At 40.8% G+C, this 23,350-nt stretch overlaps 2 protein-coding genes across 4 annotated transcripts in view; one reads left to right on the top strand and one right to left on the bottom strand.

The window, feature by feature from the left end:
• The first annotated feature begins 2,124 nt into the window (after positions 1 to 2,124).
• LOC118214491 (glucagon-2-like) lies at positions 2,125 to 5,501 on the top strand. Of its 2 annotated transcripts, none has more exons than XM_035394481.1 (6): positions 2,125 to 2,238; positions 2,520 to 2,622; positions 2,834 to 2,989; positions 4,016 to 4,132; positions 4,785 to 4,931; positions 5,127 to 5,501. In XM_035394481.1, exons 2-6 carry the CDS (start codon positions 2,528 to 2,530, stop codon positions 5,149 to 5,151), a joined length of 540 nt encoding a protein of 179 aa, XP_035250372.1. In that variant the 5' UTR covers positions 2,125 to 2,238; positions 2,520 to 2,527; the 3' UTR covers positions 5,152 to 5,501. The 2 variants fall into 2 exon arrangements, with proteins under 2 accessions (XP_035250372.1, XP_035250371.1); XM_035394480.1 differs by having other exon boundaries at positions 5,130 to 5,495.
• Positions 5,502 to 7,133: 1,632 nt separating this feature from the next.
• LOC118214459 (sodium-driven chloride bicarbonate exchanger-like) overlaps positions 7,134 to 23,350 on the bottom strand; it is a 51,201-nt gene continuing 34,984 nt past the window's right edge. For both annotated transcript variants that reach the window (XM_035394430.1, XM_035394431.1), the window contains 14 exons: positions 23,264 to 23,350; positions 22,154 to 22,399; positions 19,028 to 19,133; positions 17,442 to 17,603; positions 16,679 to 16,792; positions 16,331 to 16,492; positions 15,071 to 15,322; positions 14,485 to 14,553; positions 13,683 to 13,856; positions 13,053 to 13,175; positions 12,393 to 12,457; positions 12,073 to 12,183; positions 11,007 to 11,044; positions 7,134 to 10,026 (listed from right to left, as the gene is read on the bottom strand). The exon at positions 23,264 to 23,350 is cut by the window's right edge and continues 47 nt beyond it. In XM_035394430.1, the coding sequence (XP_035250321.1) occupies positions 11,032 to 11,044; positions 12,073 to 12,183; positions 12,393 to 12,457; positions 13,053 to 13,175; positions 13,683 to 13,856; positions 14,485 to 14,553; positions 15,071 to 15,322; positions 16,331 to 16,492; positions 16,679 to 16,792; positions 17,442 to 17,603; positions 19,028 to 19,133; positions 22,154 to 22,399; positions 23,264 to 23,350 (1,684 nt within the window). In that variant the 3' untranslated portion in view covers positions 7,134 to 10,026; positions 11,007 to 11,031. The remainder of the gene's footprint in view (positions 10,027 to 11,006; positions 11,045 to 12,072; positions 12,184 to 12,392; positions 12,458 to 13,052; positions 13,176 to 13,682; positions 13,857 to 14,484; positions 14,554 to 15,070; positions 15,323 to 16,330; positions 16,493 to 16,678; positions 16,793 to 17,441; positions 17,604 to 19,027; positions 19,134 to 22,153; positions 22,400 to 23,263) is intronic.

Raw genomic sequence — 23,350 nt, 5'->3', positions numbered from 1 at the left:
TCATTTGTGTTTGCCCTGATTCATTTAAATAATTTACATATTCAGTATAAATTGCACTGGTGGTCATTTTTCCACTGTGTGAATTAGAAGTTTGTAGGTAAAACTACATGAGCCACATTTAATACGGATGCAGATAAAAGGCCATAAATCTTCCAAACATACATTAAATTATAGATATCTTCATGGCACATGTGGATGAAATTTGGCATGCATGATCTTGACCTTTTGCTATTTTTTAATGATTAGTTTGCAAGTAAAACAGTATACTGTCATGTTTCCAGTACTGCTGAAAGTCAGCAATTTACATTACAACAAGGTCACACCTCTTCAAAATATATAACCCTGGGGACACATGAATGCTTCTTTCCTGAAGGCACAGTTAATTAGCTGTGGTCTTCAATTCATCAGTCCTCGGTTCACATCGTGAACATAGGTATGTGCTAGACATGTGCTAAACACTATATAATTTTTAATATTTTAATTTTATATGTGCTATTAAAGACTATAAACACTAATTACAGACACATTTGCACTTTCATGTATTCTCCACAATTGCTACTTGCAGCTGTATTTTGTCATATATTTAGTCCATAGTTGATCAATAGTCCCTTTAAAAATCCCCCACACCCTTTTTATAAGGATTATTGAAAATCTAAAGTGTTTATCCAAAGATGCAAAAGAGGATATAAGCACCCACCACATCTGTAACATCTATCCACAGGCACCAAGAACCCACCGCATATATATAACACATTATGAAATAAAATATCTGATTTTGCCTGTTTTCTGATCTTAAATGATGGTGTTGGTTGCCATGTTCTGTGCTGTGTTTCTTATTTTCTTTCTTCTTTTTTCTATTCTTCTTTTGTGAATGCAAGTGCAACTGACAAAATGAGCTTTGATATTGTATTCCACTGGGAGATGTGAGATCACATATGTCCACCTTACATTTGATCACTTCGGTTCTGGTGAAAATCAGAATGGCCATACCATTAGCGTGAATAAATTCTGACTACTGAAAGAACAGAGTGTGGAGAACTGTTTTTTCATTACTTGCAGAAGCCATCGACGCTAACCACATTCAACAAAATATGTTCAGCGTATAATTATTTGTACATACATAGGTACAAATATTCACATGTAATACAGACATTATGTAAATGCACACATTTTATGGAAAACATTCACATGTAATATGTATGTTACATGTAAAGCCTTTAGAAAGTTTAATTACTGCTAAATGGCCAAAAACCTTTGTAAAGTAGACTTACAGTAGACATACGATTATCATTTACTAGATACAAATATTCTTTACTTTTTTAGTCACTCTGGATAAAAGTATTTGCTAAATCAATGCAATGCATCAAAGGCAAAATTCATTTATTTCATCACTCTCCAGTGCTTTGCATTGGTCAAATTTGAAATTGTGTACATCCTTCACTGTCATTTTTGGGCCAGGATTTGCAGGCACTTGTGTGATCCATAAATCAAGAGACAGGATAATCAGAGTAAAAATATTATCTCTAAGAAATGATCTCAAATAATTTGTTTTTTAAAAAAAGGTACATCATAGAAACCATTGATTATAGGTCATGAAGCCAACCGGAAACTATATAAAAATATAAATGAATCCATCGGCTGTCTCATACAGCAGATAGCTTTTAATCCCTTTATTGTTTTAATATTACAGTGTAAAGCACCACCACTTTGGTGCTACTTCACTCAGCTGTGTAGTGGTGCAGTTCACTGGCTCGTGTTCAGCGGAAAAACGCGGTCGGACGGTGTCACATTGTAAATGTTATCGTAATAAGACAGAGCAAAGAGGATCCCGCTTCCTGACGACTGAGTTAGAAAGGACACGGTAGCACTTTAATATTCTTTTTGCTTTATTTGACCGGACGGCATCCTGTTTGATCCCTACACCTATGTGACAGCCCTTATCTCCTCAGGACACTGGTTCGTCTCCCTTGAACAAATATAAACCGACGAAGCCTGTTTAATGGATTGAGAGAAACGGATGTGGCAAATAATCTGAGCGGAGTCTGTCACCTGGGCGCACTGTCAGAACGCTCCGCTATATAAGCTTCCGCACACCAGCGAGAGACCATGAAGCAACTCCAGGGAGGCAGGGAAGAGCAGCGAAGAGCATCCACCAGCAGAACACGTGCAGCTTCTACTCCTCTACTCCTCTACTTCTCTACTTCTCTACTTCTCCTCCGCACATCGGCTCAGACGCAGGTGAGCCACGGACTCTTTCCCCAGCCTCTCCGCCACCGCGAGGCGACACCCACGGGCATGCACGCTTCTGTTTTGCCGTCAGGGTGGGCTGCTGACCGGCCGTTCGCAGTGCTTTCGCCGTAGTGTTTATGGTACGCGTGGGAGAAAACACTGGGGCTTGTTATCAGCTGTATAGTACACATGCGGTGTTGTGGCGCTCCACTGTGTTGAGGGGAGCGGTCTTGGTTGTGTCTTTGTGATGTTGTGTTGATGTCTCTGTTTGCCTGTCACATTTTTCGCAGGTCGCACTATGAAAGGCATTCACTCTTTGGCTGGTCTACTGCTCTTGATTATTGTGCAAAGCAGCTGGGAAATCCCAATTCAGGAGACGGAAGACAACTCCAGGTAGTGTCTCTAGAGCATGCTTTTCCAATTTTCAAACTCTCCTAAAAAAAGTAACATAGACAAAAAATATCTAATGCTAATAGTAATGATATTTGGAGTTCTAACTATGCTACTAAGTTATTGTTTTACATTTCGAGCAATTGTGCAGCTTCAATGTCTGATTTTGGAAGGATCCTTTTCAGAATTCAATAATCAAACACTTTTCTTGTAGCTTAATGACAGAAGACTCGCTTTTCGATGAACCTAAGGAACTTACAAATGTGAAGAGACATTCACAAGGAACATTCACCAACGATTACAGCAAATATTTGGAGACAAGGCGAGCTCAAGACTTTGTTCAGTGGTTGATGAACTCTAAGAGAAGTGGGTAAGTTTTTCAGTCAATATGGAATCTTCATTACATTCTGACCAAGCAAGCATCACGGAATGTGTCATTATTTTTCCATAAATGCTACCGCTGAACACTCATCTTGCAAACACGTGTAACATGTGACACAAAAGTGTAAGACACATGAAGTTCTCCATGGCTTTCCAGGTGTCACACACTGAGATCTGCATGACATGTGTCTGAAGTAATAGAACATTCACTTTAAAAAGTTACCCATTTTGAAAACAACCTTCTTTGTAAGGACACATTTATCATTTTAAACTTCAATAGGTTTTCTATGGGATCCACAAGACAGACACTCAACTGTATATGGAAAGCCCTCCAACATTTTTTAGAGGAAGTGAATATTTGCAATTCATCTGTGCTTTCATCCAATCAAAAGGATAAGATTGCCCCACTTATATACAATATATGACTTATCCTGAATCTTACGACTTTCTCCTATTTTTCAGTTCATGGTAGAATGTATCACCCCCGAGTCAATCCTTTGAGTGGTTATGTATGCAATAAAGGATTCAGTGACATCAGGAATGGGAATAATACTGTGCTTATGCTTGCAATACAACACTGTAAGCAACAGTAATGAAACCGTGTCATAATCTCACTCATATTATAATGCAAACAATTGGCAAGGTCGAAATACAGATATAAAAAAACGATCTGGGCTTTTCTAGGAGAGCAAAATATTTTTGCTAAATGTGTGGTAACACCTCAAAATAAAACAGACTCTAGGAAAACATTCAAATTCCATATTCCAATACATGAGCAGACAGTCAATGCAGGACTAAAAACTAATTCATTTTAAGATGTTCTGCCACCAGCCGATTTCTGGATTGCTCCTCTGGGCTACAGTGTAGCCATAATACATTATGGCATGAGCAGGTCATTCACCCCAACAATACGCATCATTTGCTTGGTTAGTTACACTTCCCACCTGTCGAGGTCCCCGCAGTGACAGTCGTGGTCTGACACACGTGCGTGTTCGACGTTCTCTGTCCTCCTCAGCGGCCCTACCAGACGCCATGCGGAAGGCACCTACACCAGCGACGTCAGCTCCTACCTGCAGGACCAGGCGGCGAAGGAGTTCGTCTCTTGGCTGAAGACCGGGCGGGGGAGAAGAGAGTAGGCCCCCCCCCCCTCCCCCCCTCCGCTCAGCTCCCCGCTGCTCATGATGTGCCTACAGGAGAGGGAAAGATCAGCCCATGCCCATCGACCCTGCTCTATAACGTCTCTTTTTTTAATGACCTGTACTGTTCATCTCCTGGTCGTGCTAATAAATTTCCTGAAACGAAGCTCTGAATTTGTTGATATTGGCCCAATATTGTCTGCTGCCTCTGGCTTCTGTTTCAACACCAAATAATTACACAGTGATCTCGCATTACCCATGTCCATGCGTGTCCATGCGTACCCTTATGGAAATGAAATGTATTACAATATATTGTAAATATGTGGACTATATATGTATATATAATATATATATGTATGCATATACATTTATATAGTTGACAGCAGTTTGCTATATTACAATATCTCAAAGCAGCAATAACTAGTATATTTTGCAATATATTATAAAACGTTACATATGTTTTCAAATATATTCTATTTACAATTTCCATAAGGGTACTTGCTGAGCTATGGCATAAAATTATATAGTCCCTTTAATTTACATTAATCACCATATACATCACACCACAATGACTCCAGGTGATGCTGAAGTCATCTGATTCTACACCGCTAAGATGTGTGGCGCTGAAGTAAATTTGTACATATTCAGTTTTGCAGAGGAAAGCAGTGGGACCGACGTGCAGCATAGAAGACACGTAGACGGAAGCTTCACCAGTGATGTGCACAAGGTTCTAGACAGCATTGCCGCTAAGGAATATATACTCTGGCTCATGAACTCTAAGCCCTCAGAAGCAAGGTAATGACTGAAAATTCTCTATTTGCCAGATGCAAAAATAACTTGCTTTTAATCCAAGTATATAATACACCTTACTGCAGATGTTTTATAGAAAAATAGAGGTAGATTGGCAAAAATGTTTTATCGTCGCCACTGGTGAAGTACATCTCAGGATGTAATTTCTCACAGTAAAGCAAAGTTCTATTTCTGTTTCAGCAGCCCGTTAAATGGATATCAATGAAAGACATGCTTCCTTGTTCAAGAGAATCTTTGGTACTGTACTACACCCGGAAAGCCTACAATTCTGCACTGTACAAGACACTGTGGATGTCGTTTAAAGCCATACTGCTTACTGTCATGGAACAGTCTCCTGCAATGAAAACAATGAATGTTCATACTCTATTGAAATCTCTCTAAACACGCTTAACTTTTGTTTTACACTGTAAACTGCCATGCAAAATGTGGGATCTTCCAATGATTTGGGGTGCATCAAATGCAAAATGCACTTTTTAGCCCTTTGAGATTGTTTTTCTATTTATAAACTCTATTTGCATATCTGTAAATTGAAAAACCATGTATGCCTCAGGTTAAGACTCAGGTTATTGCGCCAGATTTACTGGAAGCCAACAATATAAATGTATCTGACCTGCTGTTGTATCAAATGCAATGGTCATGCTTCAATGATGTTCTGCTCTGCAAAAAATAAAAACTTTTTCATGTCAGAGAAATTCTTTTTTTATATATATAAAATTATTATTATTATTATTATTATTACCACAAAATATTTCTGTGGACATTTTCTATGTACTGATGAGTGTATGCATGAACGAAAGATAAGTTATTCTAAATCACTGGCAATAAAAGCCAATTATCCATATCCAGAAAAGCATACTGTATACAGCAACTCCAATTCTGTCAAACCACAATAATCATTCATCTCTGTTTGCAAAGGGTTTACTCAAATCTAAGACCACATTATCAAGGGTTTCAATACACTTTGGAATTCTAATCTGAAATAGGCATCATGTCTGCCAATGTCACACGTTTTCCCAGTAAATGTGTCAATCAGTTCACGCAATCAAGGATCACTGATCAGACAGAACATCTCTGGTCTGAGCAGAAAGGAAGAAAGCTAGCCATGTGAGCAGGTAAGAGTCACGCTCAGGGACGCTTTACCTCTCTGAGCTGTCAGTAGGCACGTCAAACCATCTGTCCATTTGAAATGGGCATATTTAGTCTCTAATAAATTATTTAAAGTCCAAATGTCCACGCTTGTATTCTGGCAACTTTCCACACGACTATTTGCATTCCATGTTAGGCTAGCTGATAAACACTTTCTGAAATCAACGATTTGAAACAAACAACCTTAGAGGAAGACAAAATAATTTTTTGTTTTTCAAAACACATACAGTAGGTCTCTGCCGGCTTGGATTCATTATTTAATGTTTTTATGATATGGGCTCTCATTTCTTTCACCAAACATTTCCCACAATTATTTCTGAATGTTTTGTGTATTTGAAAGATAGTTTCTTCTTTTTTATTCTTCTTTCTTCTTCTTTAAATAAAATAGACATATAGGATACATTGTGCTTTAAAAGTTTTAACATCTTACATGCATGATCCTAATGTAATCCTAATCTGGCAAAATGTGTTCAATATTTATGACATTCATTGAAATTCAACTCTAAATCTATGGAGCTATTGGCCTTTTCGATTAGCAAAGCAATAGTAATGCATTTTCTAGATAATAATCCTCAGAATATCCAGGCCACTTCCTTAAAATATCATTTTTAATATGACAGACCTCTTCAAATAATAAAAAAGACTGTATAAATCAGTGCTTAATATATTGTAAAGTATAATATATTACAAATATGACATCAACTAACACCCCATAAATACTGAATAAACGTCAAAACAGTGACTCCAGTGGCAAAATGTGTCATAACAAGGAGGCAAGCCTCTTGAGTTAACATTCACTCTCTGGTTCTTTAAATATTACTTCTGTTCTTTATTCCAAAACAGCATGTACAGCACTGCTATGCCTCAAGAGGTATTTTTATGTTTATAATTATGAACAAACACTTCGAAACGTACCTGCATATAAACACAGTCTCTGGAAACATAGCATCGCTACATAAGCTACTTTGGAGTGACTTATTTAAACAAAGGCACATACCTGTGCACATTTTTAATGACCATTAACCACACCCCACTCTGAGATATTTTATGTGTGTTTGAGAGGTTAATTGAAAAGAGTGTTTAAATAAATTTATTGGTTCTTCACATAAACACTTTTGTAATAAATGACATTTTTAAACAAAGGTAAATTCATATTCCACGGTGAACGGTGAATCTCAAGTCCATAAAATTGCACATTTAAGGCAAAAATAATAAAAAATGGTAGGTTTATGACAAGAAGTTGTACTGGCATAAATAATGGCTAAAATGAAAGACTATGATCTTTGATTGGATGTCTCATTTAACATTATTTTATAACAATAATTTTACAAATCAGAAACACAAACAAGACAGTACAAAGGTAAAATTCGAAACTCAGCTTTCCAGTTAATTGTGTCCTATTTCTTGTATAAATGAAACAAGAGGTTACATGGATAACATTTTAGGAATTACACTTACTGTACATTTCATATGCAAACAAAATAATATTGACTGTACAATAAAACAATTTTAATCTTTAAATAAAATAAATGTACTTTGCCCTTTTAGGAAAAATGTACTATTGCCATCTGTATTGTCTTTGAATAACCATGAATCCTGTAAGACACAGGTCACGGTTAAGTTAATATCTTCATCTAGACTGTACACTTATTGAAAATAATCTGTTGAGAACACATCAACGGTTGCAGTCATTGTCACTTGTGAAGCAAAGGTCACATTCTTTGGACTAAAATTCCTCCAAGTGATATGAGACTTCGAAACACATACTGTTGAGAGTTTGCCTGCTTACCAGCTACATGCAAAATTAGTTTCAAACACGGAAAGTCAAACACTGCAGGGGTGCAAAGTAAACTGGTGGCATATCACATCCTCATGATTACATACAACACAGCTATAATTGAAGCAACAACTTTAAAAAGAATCCGTGGTTAACCATGTTAGGCCCCAACAAATCAGAAGGTATGCGACGACCTTTTTGAAGGAAAGCGATCTTCGCCAAAGTCAGATTTATGTACAATAAATCCAAAACAACCCTTTCTTGTGTACCGGCCTGTACATACTGTTCAATGTTTTACAAAATAATCTTTCACCACTATCGTAAATGAACTGTGTGTAAACATAATGTCGTGTAAAAAAAAAAAAAAAAAAGATTATACATGACAATGTGCCTTGTGAAATTAGTTGAAATGAAGGAAAAAATAAAAATAACTATATGACTCATACACGCACAAAATTATACAATAATTAACCCTCTTTGAATATTTCATATTCTATATACAGATCTCCATTTGAAATGACAGGTTTACAATATTGATTAATTCATGCACAAAGTTGGTACCTGTAAAATATTTAGCTTGTTGTCATATTTATTATTAGTTAGTACTTCAGGCATACTCATGTTTTTAAGTTTAATCACAGTTGTTTTTACAATATAATTTCTAAATGGTAGCAATCCGTTATCTTTTGGAAAAAAAGAAATACAAAACATTTAAAAATACACACTTTTTGTATGAATCAACATAGTCTTTTACCTTTTCTCACAACATATAAATTGCTCCTCATACTGATCAGTAAAGATGATGTTCCTAAGTCTGTAAAACAACCATATCACAATTGTTGCTAGGACTAAACAGAATAGTGTTTATTTCTTTTTTGTGTGTGGCGGTTCAAAAATATGTAGCCTCAAGGAGATACATTGAAATGGAGATACATTTTTTATGAGGAACATAAAGAAATTCCTAACACCTTTCTTCTAATTAAGGACTATAACGGCTTCATACTCCGAAGCAACAAAGCAACAAAGAAACTTACTACAATAATGTGGCCTTGACACAAGATGCTACCAAAACACATTTACAAAAAGTATTTTAAAAACAATTGCAACTAACAAAAGAACAATATACATAAGGATATTCAAAATGATGTTCTATTGCATCCAAGCAGTCATGATCCCATCCTCTTTACATGTTTCCAGTATAGATGATAGTAATCGATACTGTATTCACTTGTGCAATCTCAAACAGCGTTGACTGGTAGAATATCGTAAAAGAATAAAACCACAATGATACATGAATCACACATCTTATTTAGGCCATGGACTAACATAAATACTGATCATGAAACCTACAGTGACAGATCATGAAGACTCATTGGAGGTTATAGGCTATTCCACAGGATTCATCCCAAAGGGAAAGAAATCTATTAAACTCCGGACAATGCACTCCCCTTCCTGAACCACACACCCTCATCACTGGGAGCAAAAATGTAATCGAATGATTCCTCCGTGTCTCAGCCTTCACTTTGGCGACAATTGGTTTATAATTGTATCAGATCTCTTCGACTTTGCAATGATCTATATCAAGCACAAAACACTCCTCAACTCCCTCTTCTCCATCACTTGGCTAGAACATTTCAAAGAAAGCATATTTTGGGTCAGAGTTTTTCACTGATATTTGTATTTTAATTATAACAATTTAATTGGCGGATTCACCTTACGAAAAAACTTAAATTCCCTCCAAAATAAATAATACTTGGATTTGGTGAATTATCTCTGAACAAAAGGAACACTAAACTGGTATAAATCTGTGGTGTTCTGGTTTGAAAGATTGAAATCGTATTTCATTTGCTGGTATTACTGTAAGTTCACACACACACACACAAGAAAGAAAACTTATCGTAATAGATACATGTTTGCCTCTTGAAGAAGCACAGATTCAGTTGCATCAAAAAACAGTTCACACAAAGTACGAGGATCACAGGACGAAAACACGCAGAAGTGGTCTACCCGACTGTGTACTGCGGCACGCTATATTCATCCATTTAAAAAGCACAGTGACAAGGGGAACTTCAAAGGGAACTTCACAGACTCGTCTCCCGGTCCAAGTCCTTCTCCAGATCGGTCTTCTTTTTCCCTCTGGCCCTGCTCTTGGAAACGCTATGAGAGAGAAGATGGGATTGTCTGTTACCGCATGAATCTTGCACCGTGTCTCTTTCAGACTACATTCATATTATTGTTCGTATATAGCCTCTTACATATTACAGCGCCTCTCGACTGCTCGGCAACATGCATCAGGTGCAGCCCGCATGCATCAACTAGCAGAGGTAGAAAATCCAGGGTCAGAAAGTCAGAATTTTGGATTTGTTAATTAGCACAAGTCATCAGCCAGGAGGAGGCAGAGCTAATTAGTGAAATCAGCTGGCTGAGTTTATAGGGGGGAGGAAAAACATGGAAGGAATTTTACTTTCTGACCCCAGGACTTTCCACCTCCGTTGCTCAGTATGAATTGCATTCCCACTGGAAGAACAATGGATTTGTTGGATTCAAAAGATTCGATTCGGACCATGCCATAGACCTGACGCGTACGCTAGGGCACAGAATGGGTTCCAGGTCTCAAATGACGTCAACGACAGGACAGTTCCGCTAATGGCGTTGGGCAAGAATGAATTTACGCCCAATTTAATTTAAAGCCAGTGGGTTTAACTGGCTTGCGCTGACAACACCGACTCTAAAAGAGGAGAAGGCACGCTATTGGCCAGACGGAAACAGCCCCGGCCTATCACGCGCCTCTCACTTCTCTTCTGCCTGAAAGTGCGTTAGTCCCCCCCCACCGTGACCTCACGGTGAACCCAGTGCAAGCGGGAAGCAGATAACAGAGAGGAGAGTGACAGACTTCGCCCCACAGTAACAGCTGTAATGCTCTTCCCCTCTGTCTGATAAGCAGGTGACTCTGTAGTGACATCACCGGTTAACAAGCAGCGGTCACTTGAAGCCACTGGCAACCCAAACAGATCTTTCAGTCATGCACACAAAAAACAATAATAATTAAAATAAAAAGGACATTGTTGCAAAAGTGTGGCAAGGACACAAAGCCAAGGCAAGCAAAGGGGAACAGGGAACAGGGAACAGGGTCTTACCTTTCGGAAATCAGCTTCTAAGAGGTTAGGAAAGGGAGCTTATGATAGAAATGAAATGAAAAGTTCAGTCATACAATGTGCTACTTTTACCTGCTGGGAAGTATACAAGGGTGTTATGTATCTCTTATTATTATTATTATTTTTAATTTAATAAGAAAGCAGAATTTTAAAAAAAGATTCATATATAAAATGTTATGCATGGAAATTAATAATTTCAGATTTACAGTATCAAAATTTGCAAATGGAAATAAAGCTTAGAGTGAAACTGGGAACCTTGTTTCTTCTTGATGAACGTGGGTAAACCCAGTTTAAGAGGTGAATTGTTCAATGCTGGTAAGTTATCGGTGGTATTTTTTTTTTTTTTACAATTCCAAAATTCTAAAAGCAAAATTTAATTACACAATGGAGGACACAACTGAATATTTTATTGTCATATATCTAATAATAATTTAATAACACATCTGATTTGTGACAGGAATCCGTTTTTACTAGATTAGCAGTCTAAGGCGAATACCACCTTGAATACATTATCACTGCACATCAATTTTCATAAGGCACACAACAAGCTTCTGTTCTACAATTGCATACATAGGAAAATAATTCAGGGAAGAAATCAGAGGGGTATAGTTTAGTTTTTGGCTGGACCGCAACAGCGGGGCCAGCCCTACAAACGCGAATGTCTGTGACTGAGTGAGTGACTGAGTGATGAAGTTACACCATTGGTCGGCCGAGTTATGACGTGACACCATTGGTCGGCTGATCCAGCCATATACTAGGTTTTAACCAGATCTTGTTTATGTATGATATTAGTCAGACGATAAGCATTCAGCACATTGTAAAAGGATAGTGGTGACACCAAGAACATAATAAACATCAGTGAGCAAATATTGGCTCTCACTTTAAAATGAAGGGAATATAAGAAGGAAGGAATGAATTGAATGAATGATTATACCATCACAATATCTGATTGATTCAACAAGCAATATATATGATAGAATTCTTGAAACATGTACATAATTAGTGTGGAAATATCAGTTCTGTAAAGTTAAATGTATAATCTCCAAACCTTTTTGAGCTTTGATCTTTCTTGGAGCTGTCTGTACTGAGAGACTTCCAGACGTTTCCAAAAGAAGTTTTGGACATTTCATCAGAGATGTTCACTGTGGATGGGTCATTCCTGAAAATATAAGAAAAGATTAATTTACGACAGTAAAATTCTCTCTCAACTAAAGTAAATATGTTTCTTTTTTATTACCACTGACTGTATACTGACATTCCTAGCAGAGAAGAGTTTACTGTATTGTGGCTGTATAGCATTGTAAAACCCAGTTCACTTTGCAGGCCCTCATTGGTTGTTCACTGAATCTCCACAACATGTGGACTTACTTATAATGATCTTCCAATGGCACCTGCACAATTCCCTCCTCTTCAGCCAGGATGCTTTGCTCTTCCTAAAAGCGAAACGTCACGGACTGAATGACTGAACATTCAGTGATTCGCATAATTAAATCAACATTACATTACATTACATTCATTTGACAGACACTTTTATCCAAAGCGACGTACAGCAAGTGCATTCAGAAGGTCGTTGGAACAATGACAAAACACAGGTCTGATAAGGTACAATACTCATTATGTAACAGTTATTCCATATTACGGGGGGATATGGAAGTACCATAACCATTCAAAACTTTGTGCTGCCATGTAATCTCAGCAGCTAATAAAAATGTAAAAAGCGGAGAAAATACAGAAAAAATAGAGAAAAATATGCAATCGCAGCTAAATATACGGTTTAATAGCTTGACTTACAGCCTAGCCTGCAATTTTCCAGGACCTCACAAATATTTCCAAGACATTCTGTAAATTTTCTCATTTTCCAGGTGTTTTCCATGACTGGAAAACCAGTTGATAAATTTCCAGGTTGTCAAGGTTTTCCAGGACGAGTGGGAACCCTGTTTTTTTGGCATCATAATGAAGTTATCTAGGAAGCGGGCTACTGCAAGCGTTCTGCGTTCTGATTGGATAACACCGAATGCAGGGCAGCACCTCATGCTCGGCATCCTCCAGCTTCTTCTTCTTGCTCTCCGGCATGAGGTCATCCAGCCAGCTCAGCTCCCTCTTGGTGAAGAAGAAATCCAGAAGCTTCCGGATGAACACCAGAGCCAACACCTGAAGAGGAGCAGCGGTCAAATCAAGCGCTTACAGGACACGGCATTTACTTACACGTCAAATGTTACTTTCTAATGACACTCATGGTAGAGGGCTAGAGATAGAAATCTGGGGTGGAGACAATGAACAGGGTCATTTACATACTCGCTCTCTCATGTACTGAACAATCTTACAAGATCATACACTGTTGGCCCCATCTAATGAGTCGTCCTTCCGTTCATGGCAAGACCAGGGACACGTTTTTATGTTTGTTTTAAAAAAATACATTTTGTGTTAATAAGGTGATAAAAAAATAAGTTAGATCATAATAGAGGTGCTGCATGGGGGGGGGGGGGGGTATGGTGACTCCAAGGGCCCTCAAAAAATTGTGCTGTCATTATGCTGGGATGGGGTGGCTCGGAGTGGTGGGGCCCAATTCGTGATCTTTTCATGGGGCCCCCTAGCGGCGCCCCCTGCGGAAGTGACGGGCGGCCCAGAACGGCGGCTTTTCCCGTCGGAGACGCGCACCATCATGGGGAAGACGATGGCCGCTCTGGACGTCTTGATGACCCACAGCAGGACCAGGCAGCTGAGCTGGACGATGGTGAAGAGGTGCACCTTCCTCAGGGGGACGTGCCGCAGGTAGATGAAGTCGGGCTGGTGCTTCGCCGGCATGCCGAAAAGCCTCAGGCGGTCAAAGAACTGAAACGGCGCGCGACAAAATCAGGTAGAGTAGAACGGAACGGATCGTTCGCAACATGATGGAATAGAATAAAACAGAACACAATCGAATGGAAGAGAACAGAATAGAACGGAACGGATCGTTCGCAACATGATGGAATAGAATAAAACAGAACACAATCGAATGGTATAGAACAGAATAGAACGGAACAGATCGTTCGCAACATGATGGAATAGAATAAAACAGAACACAATCGAATGGTATAGAACAGAATAGAACGGAACAGATCGTTCGTAACATGATGGAATAGAATAAAACAGAACACAATCGAATGGTATAGAACAGAATAGAACGGAACAGATCGTTCGCAACATGATGGAATAGAATAAAACAGAACACAATCGAATGGTATAGAACAGAATAGAACGGAACAGATCGTTCGTAACATGATGGAATAGAATAAAACAGAACACAATCGAATGGTATAGAACAGAATAGAACGGAACAGATCGTTCGCAACATGATGGAATAGAATAAAACAGAACACAATCGAATGGAATAGAACGGAATAGAATTGAATAGAACACAATAGAATAGAATGACCTCAGGCTGATAAGGTCCTGTTCAGCCGTCTTAGTCGCCTCCTACCTGTATACCCCTCAGGGATGACGCGCCCATGTACAGGAAGACTCCATACAGCACAGGCATGGGGATGAACTGCCAAAACAGCAGCCGGTTCAGTCACACAACCATCATGAAATCACACTACAGCTCCACAGAATACTGGCTAGACACTGCATTACATGGCACAACAAAACCCCGCTCTGAACAGCAAGCGGTCATGTACAGACCATCACAGGGTGAAAAAAGCTATTCTTTCACAGGGCAATGTGCCGTGTTAATCAGTTCTAACAGACAACGTACACTTACAGAGTTGAGTTCAAATTTGACATTTCGCTATGTAGTGCTCCTCCGATTGGTGTTGCCGTCACACCGAGGTGAAACAGGTTCACAGTACGCTGTATTAAACACTGTGTAAATGGCAAGGCAACCGGTACAATCACAGGGCTAACGCAACATGTTCCCAGGGCTCCGCAAACCACACTAGCACTAGGACCACGCGCCTCCGGATCCCCTGTTAAAGCATAGAAGCTTCCGTCTCACTGTAAGCTTTGGGGGTGGGGTGGGGTGGGGTGGGGTGGGGTGGGGGTGGGGGGGGGGGGGGTTTTCTGACCTTCAGCACAGAGGTCATGAAGACGGAGCAGCCCATGAGCAGGAAGATCATGAGGCCGGTGAAGCGCTGCTCCCGGATGCCCAGGAACTTGGGCTGCTCCCCGGGGGCGGAGCACTCCGACTCCAGCTTCAGGCTGTTGACGTGGGAGATGGAGAGCACGGTGGCGGCCACGAACCAGGGCAGCCCCATCACCGAGCAGATGCCCAGCATCACCCCCACCACCAGCAGGTCCAGGTGATACCCACAGCCTTTCTGTGGGCCCACAGGGTCATCACGTCACACTATTACAGATACAGCTTAAGCAGGCGTCACTTTACCCAACTGTAAACATCTCTGATCCTCATTTAAATCCAGACATTTACCGAATGCTCTTACTGAGCAGAATAGCTTGTACGGAGCTTATATTTTCAATCTGTTGCACACAGTCCAAGTTCCTTGTGACCGAAGTTTAAGTGCCTTTATGCCATGGGCTGGGTGAAAACTCAATTCTGATTTGTCGGAAGGTGTGCGTTCAAACCATTCAATGCACAAGTAGTTTGGGTCAGGTTTAGTCAGCGTTCTAAGTTCATACACTGTCTGGCCAGCTAATCATATCAATATGACAGTAGCAAGTCTAGTAAACAAATTTGTAAGTAGTTAGTGGCAGCAATAAAAATGTAATATTTTGAGGGGGACCTCGCCCTTATATTCAAATCTCTGCCAAATGACCGCGGTACAAGCAGAATAATCCACTCTCAGGTGTGCGTTAAACGGACTGAACGCACTCAACAGAGGCCACACCCACCCGCATCGCATTGGGCGGTTCTTCGCCCTTGTTAAAACCCTTTTTGTGGATCATTCCTAACATGTTCCTGCTGGGCTGGAGAACAAGGCTGACTCACTGTGAGAGGCAGACTGCATTCCCAATGCATAAAAAGGGACCAGAAGATAAAGCTCACGCACACCTTCCCAGCTCTTTATTAGGACAGCTGGACAGTTGCAAGATAGGAAATTCACACCAGCCAAGTCCTGCTAAATTTTATCCGTTGCTGGCTAGTTTGTCGACTCTGCCAGCGACCGGCAGGGAACCGCCCATCACTTGCACGTCCTGTTCTATTCTATCAAGCCGTCTGGTAAAACTTGGTGAAATTGGCTGGTGAATTTTGGGATGCACCAGCCAGGGGATGCAAAAGTTAGCTGCCTGCCCTGAGGGTTTTACCTGGTTTACTGTGTATAGCAGTGTATGGGCATATACATTGGAAAAGTGAGCGACACCACTACCTTTAGCTTGTGTTCCTTCCTGTTGATGATGACAGCGGTGATCTGCTGGTCCATGAAGATGAGGATCGTGCAGAGCAGGGCAGGGATGACCGTCACGATGGTGGTCCACCACGGGTTGGGGCCCACCGGGTTGACCAGCCAGCCACGGTCATCTCTGGTTGGCTGCAGGGGGCCAAGCGGTCATTTACAGTCAAGCACAGCCATGGGGGAGGGAGGGGGGCATGTCAAATTGTACATTGGTATTTTAGACCATTACATAGACCAAAACCATCCGGCATGGAGCAACATGTTTCCTGGTGACCGTGGAAAGTGATTTGATGATAAATCTCAGCATGCCCAGTGGCTCACCTTAAATTCATTGGGGACCTGAAGTTTTGGGGATTGGATTCCTAAGGCATAGTCAGTCAAGACCATGGTTAAGATAGTGATGAAGACAGCAAAGTCACTGATGATGGACCTGACCTGAAAAGCATTAGAAAGGACTTTTAAAGCACTTACATTTACATTCTGTCACATACATCCACGTATGTGATTCTCACTGAGAATCTATTTCATGCAACTCCCATAAGTGACCGCTAGAGGGCACCAGCACATTACAGATAGAATTAAACTCTGCTTTCTTTGTCAAGCTGATGAACATACATCTCACACTCTCACAAACAGGCACACACATGCCTACACACAGACAAACACACACACACAGAGATGCTCACATGCTCCCACACACACATGCTCACGTCCTCCCACACACACACACACACACACACACAAAGAGCCACACACACATGCTCATATGCTCCCACACACACACACACACACACACAGACATGCTCACATGCTCCCACACACACACATGCTCACATGCTCCCACACACACACACACACACACAAAGAGCTACACACACATACACACAGACATGCTCCCACACACACACATACACACACACACACACATTCTCACATCCTCCCACACACACACACACACACACACACACACAGCCACACAGACATGCTCACATGCTCCCACATACACACACACAGACATGCTCACATGCTCCCACACACACACACACACACACACGCACACGCTGGGAAGACAGCCTTGACGTGCCTTCGTGGGGAAGTAGCGGCTGGTTTTGAAGTCCTTCAGAAACGCGGACATGGCGACGGTGGAGAAGAAGAGCACGACGGACCAGAAGAGGACGTCGGGGATGTACGGCCCGTGTGGACCACAGGCACTGCCCACAAACTCCCCTCTGCTCTCTATGCACTCCTGCAAGAGCACCGCAAGAGCACCACAAGCACCACGTCCAGTCAGTCAGCTAACTCTAACATCACTTCAGTGCAAAGCTGCTTTAGACCAATAAAATCAGGCTGTTATTTAGTTGTTTTTCAACATTGCTATATGGTGCATTCACTGTCTTCAGTCCTTATATATCTTGCATGTATGTGGAGATCTTCAAAAAAAAGAAGGAATTTCCTTAAAAATGGCCATTAAAGGAAATCTTAATCTTAAGGAGGACCACCTGCATTAGTGCCTTGTTGGGGACTTTCTGTGACTGACCTCAATGTTACTGCTGTGTTAACGAGACTAAATGAGTTAGGATTTTTTTTCTTCTACTTTCTAGAAGCTTAACTGCAGCCAAAGTTTATGGACATACTTTATTATGTATGCATATGAGGCAGCATGAATATAGTCACTCAAGCCCTTGTTGCACAAGGCCAGCATATGCAGGAAGGTAAAATAGCATCAATCTTTCCACAGAGTGAAATTCCTGTCTTGTGCAATCTCACTGAAGGATGCAATACATTGAGATAAGCATCCAGTCCTATGATTGGATGCGTAATTGCATTTCTGGACGCATAATTTTGCTGTTCACGTCCTGGACATGCTATTTTGCAATTAACTTGGCCCAGTGGAAGTAGAAAGACAGGGGAATTTGAAACGGGCCTGAATAACAGAACCAGCTTACAGAGGTGCGCTATGCTACTATCAAGGCCAAAACAGGCAAGGCGAAAGCCAGTGGAATACATGAAATCTGCTGTTATTTTGATCACTGATCCTGCGTAATCCAGCACACACGTGCTTAATCTCCCAGCTCGGCTGGACTCTGGGCATACATGTTGATCAAAGACAAAGCAGCCTTTCCACAGATAAAACTCCCTCATGTCCAATCGTTCTCAACAGGCCGCTTTTAAATCACGAGATGCAAAGCACATTTCTACTTCTGCTAACGTTTCTGCTAAACTTTTTTTTTTTTTTTTTACAATATTCTGGGTATGGCACGAGTATCAGGGATTGAGGGGTGGGAGGCCATTGAAGATTGAACCTTTTGAGAGAAACATTGATCCCTTTAAAAGAGATGAGAGAACCTAGCCATACATTTACCTGGCTGGTAGAGGGAATAGCATTACTAACTGTCACAACTCAAACTGTCGCAAGGTCCTGTTAATATTTTAACACAATTAACCATGTTTTTATTTTGTAATAGATGTGCTGGTTGCCTCCACCATTTGAACTAAAATAAATGAATCACTGAATTGGGCGTGAAGAGAAAAGTATGTAAAATGCAAATGTACTTTGCGCAATGTGAAGCTGTTGCAGATTCAATGTTTGTATTACGTAACAGTTGCATTTTTAAACAGCTGTGCAACATGTTATTATACAAAACCTGGGAAGAAAACGAGGTCTCTTGCCTTGACGTTCAGACCCTGCCAATCCAGCTCAGAGACTGAGATGTTGCTCTCCGTCCAGTAACTCAGTGTCGCGTTACTGGGGTCCGGGGGCCTGACACACTCACACCTGGGGAGGAGAGGATATTACAAACATTACAAACAAAACATTACAGACAAAACATTACAGACAAAACATTACAAACAAAACATTACAGACAAAACATTACAGACAAAACATTACAAACATTACAAACAAAGCATTACAGACAAAACATTACAAACAAAACATTACAGACAAAACATGACAAACAAAAAAACAAGGGATTTACATTTGGTTATGATCTTTATTTATCATCAGCATGGTCCTGCTGTGCCATGAGTTTCCCCCTAGGATAATCTGATTTAACCAAATGACTGAATTTTGAATATGAATTAGGCTTTGATACTGCTGCTGCTGACGATGATGATGATGAGGACGATGATGAAGCCAATGAGGATGAGGATGACGATGACGACACAGACGAAGAAGATTATGACGCTGATGAGAATGATGATAATGGTGATGACTGCCACTGCTATATTGGTACAATTTTCATAATTGCCAAACCCCCTTATCTAGGGCAATTTGCAATGCATGAGATAATTACTATAATTAATACGCTGTCAAACGATTCACAGGAGATCAGCTTAGAAATATGGCACTGAGCAGCGTATGCTCAGGAGAAATATAAGTGGTAATAAGAAGAAAGAAATACAGTATTGTTCAATAGACTGAAGAGCAATGTAAAACAGAGAAAACAAACAGTAGATTCTGAGACACTGTTGGGAGATGAGGAAATGTAAGACTGTGCAGTTTCAACGCTGTAAGGCATAATATTCCATCACTACAGAGCTACAGAGGGGAAAATGACTTCACTTTACTTGAATTAGCTGTTATGTAGCTGTTATTCATAACACCTTAATATGCCCTACTTAATGGATGTTATGTCCCTGTAGGATGCCAAAAGCCCTCTAATGCATCTTTATCTCTGTGGTACAGAATTTTAATAAATAGCTGTTACTATTCAAAACAGTGAACTTGAGGCAAAATAGAGGGCAGAAAGACTTTGTTTATTTTTAAAGGAGATGGAGCTGAACGCCTGTAAGTAGTTTTTCTCCCCTACCGTGAAAAAACAGTAGGTACCCCCTTTCAATTAGAAAAAGACAAATATTTTTCCCCATTTCAAAAGTAGCCGCGACAGCGTTGCCACTTGATTGTGCTGGCCTGATGACATTTGGAAATTGGTTTTACAAATGACTGGTAAAATCACAGTCCACACGACATTTGTCGAAATATAACCAAGAAAAAGACGTTAAAAATGATTTAGTGAATATAGGAATATTATCACACTGAATTCGGGCACCATTTTAGCTATTAAATAAAGCTGTCCAGTTCCAATGTTTCATTTAATATTTTGGGCATATGTTATTGCGTAAGGTCATTTTTATGCAATAACAAAGTGGATAAAAACAAACATTTAAATCATCTAGATCATTCAGAGTAAAAACTATTTCAAGTGCTAGCAGTAGAATGAACTATTCAAATGTTATTGAGTTACACTGTATTCCATGTAGGTATCTGGTGGTATTCTGATGTGCTGAATGATGAATTTTCAGTTCAATTTAGCAGACGTCATGCATAAGGAACAAGTAGCCCATGTCTGTTTAAAACAGTTAGTCACATGACCTATTCTTCCTGAAGACTACAGGCACAATAGATCACAAGTTGCTTCATTCTGACCAGCGTTTATTCTGGCTTCTTTCACCACAAACATTTCGCCTTGAGCAGCAACATACTAACTTCCTTTTTCCATCACATACAAACTGCTAACTTTGTGTTCATAGTGCATCAAAAGAAAAACATACATCAACTACCCTTAACTGGCAATTCTAGAATATTAATAGTTTCTGCATAATACTGCAATGACAGGACACCCTCCAGATGCAACTTTTTTTCTGGCTATGTTAACTTTGTAGGAATAACAAGGAAACACAACAGTGTGTATATTCAGCTACATAAAGTTAAAATATAGTTTAAAAAAACAGTGGCAGCTACAGCAATAGGAAAAGTATGTGACCAAATGAACCATATGATATTAAATTAAAACATTAAAACATTAGGCCATATTTGCAACAAACGCAAGGGGAGTTGACCTTGTCCTGTTGATTATTATTTATTGTATGTAATCAAATTAAACAAAATGAATTAGCTCCTTAATTCTTTCATTGGATTGTCCAGATGGCAGAAAGTCTTTTTGAAGTAGCAACATCTTTCTGCGCTATGGAGAAGACCAAGCAGAACATAGCAAGCCTGAAAAAGTGCCACCTAAACAAAGCTTTTAGCACGAAAAAGCGGATTCAAAAATGGACTGACCACAACCAGGAGTGTCATCCATTTGATGAAAACTAATTTTCATTGGCAGGAGTCTCTTACTGTACCTCTTTTCACCATATCTCAATAAAGTGAGTATGATGAACTATTGAGATCCAACGCCAAATTAATCCGGAGGGTTTAATCGAATTGCATACACCGTTAAACAGCCAAAGTGCGTGTGATTGAATCTGGCTGGCCCCACGTATTTGCACTGAACTTTGCCAGTGTTATTAAATGATGAATTCTTCCCATTTAGGGATGGCTTCCTATCATGTGAAAAAAATAGCATACTAAGCGTACTTGATATAGACTTGAAAGACATACTATGCAGGATTTTTATCTTTAAAGTATTATAAAATAACCATGCTCAGGCACTGGCAATGCTGATGTACTGGCAATCTGTCTTTACGCACTTTTTGTGCACCCTCACCAGTATTTGTTATACTAAAATGTGTTCAGGACATTTCTGGGAGTTGGCTTGTTTTCTGTTGGACCTGTAAGTATTCGGTTAGCTATGTTAGGTAGCTAGATTACTGAAGTCGGGTACTCAGGGTGAATGGGCGGGGTTGAAGACAGAGGAGGAGAGTTCTTTGTTTGTAAACACAGGACCACAGCAAGGCAAAAAAAGTCCTGCATAGTATGCCTTTAATTATACTTCAGGTATTCTAAAGTATAAGATAGTGTACTTCAGGTATACTTCAGTATACTATTTTTCCACGTGCGTGCGCACTCACGAGTACTGGGTGAGCTTGTCCAGGTTGTTGTTCATGTTGATGGGGTACGTCTCCCCCAGGTGGATCAGCTTCTCCAGGGCCTCGTAGATGAAGATGATGCAGATGAGGGAGGCGAAGGCCTCCTCGGTGAAGCGCGTGATGTAACAGACCAGCGAGCTGGCGTCCGTGGCGACCAGCACCAGGCAGAGGGTGGCCGTCCACAGGCCTATGCAGGCTCTTAATGAGAGGTAGGATAACCCGTATTCTCTGCGGAGGGGGGGAGGGGGACACAGACAAAAGAACCACTGCAGCCGGGACGTCGCATTCGTGCACGTTACCCACATGGATCTTCAACCTGAGGGCACAGACTGGAACTTCCGTCACAGCAGTGCTTCAGTGTTGCTCTCATTCGTTACTGAGAATTCATGAATCCAGTACTGTTAAATTAAACCAGCTTTGCTACAAGGACATTTTATTTTTACAACCAGTCAGTGTGTTAAATCACTACTCCAGCGCTCATAGTATAGGGTTAAACCAGTGAAATCTCATCTGAGGCCTTACTGTATGCATCGGGCATACAGACACAGCCTTCCCACACAACCTTCATTTTTACGCTTTTCCTCCCCTCACTCCCTCCCCAGTTTGGAATGCCCGATGCCACAGACAACCGCCACGATCATGATGCAGCCTCTGCAGCCGACGCAGTACAGCGCAGTCGAGCACACGCTCGCCCAAAGCGAGTCATGACACCAGCTGCTGCGTTCTGCGCCACAGGCTGCAAACCCAGCTCCCGCAGACACGAGTCTGAGGAGGGCGCTTCATGCGCAGTTTCAGCCAGCAGTCCACGAGCGCCCAATCAGCCAGCAGTCCACGAGCGCCCAATCACCCAGCAGTCCACGAGCGCCCAATCACCCAGCAGTCCACGAGCGCCCAATCACCCAGCTGGGCTCGCCAGAGAGTGATGAGACAACCTAACACTGGCCGACGCAAGCTGCCAAATACGCAGCACCACAGGACGAGCCCCCCGGCAGTACAGAATTAAACGGCCTTCTTAGGAGGTCAGTTCCATGACGACTGTGCTGTGCTACACGCTGCCTCGCTATCGTACGCTATTCAGTAACAGGGACTTACTTGCAGAATTTGAACAGTATCTTCTCAAACACCAGCACTGGGCCCGTGCTGCCCAGGATGGTGAGCGGCTGGCCTGAAAACAGGGAA

Source organism: Anguilla anguilla, chromosome 15 (assembly GCF_013347855.1).
Source record: "Anguilla anguilla isolate fAngAng1 chromosome 15, fAngAng1.pri, whole genome shotgun sequence".
Classification (NCBI taxonomy): domain Eukaryota; kingdom Metazoa; phylum Chordata; class Actinopteri; order Anguilliformes; family Anguillidae; genus Anguilla; species Anguilla anguilla.
This window is presented reverse-complemented; position numbering and strand designations above follow the sequence as displayed.

What these genes read in the sequence shown, in the direction of transcription:
- LOC118214491 (XM_035394481.1), top strand. Translation starts at nt 2,528, where the DNA reads ATGAAAGGCATTCACTCTTTGGCTGGTCTACTGCTCTTGATTATTGTG. An exon ending in ATGAACTCTAAGAGAAGTGG is followed by an intron (nt 2,990 to 4,015) that starts GTAAGTTTTTCA and finishes TGTCCTCCTCAG; the next exon opens with CGGCCCTACCAGACGCCATG. An exon ending in ACCGGGCGGGGGAGAAGAGA is followed by an intron (nt 4,133 to 4,784) that starts GTAGGCCCCCCC and finishes GTACATATTCAG; the next exon opens with TTTTGCAGAGGAAAGCAGTG.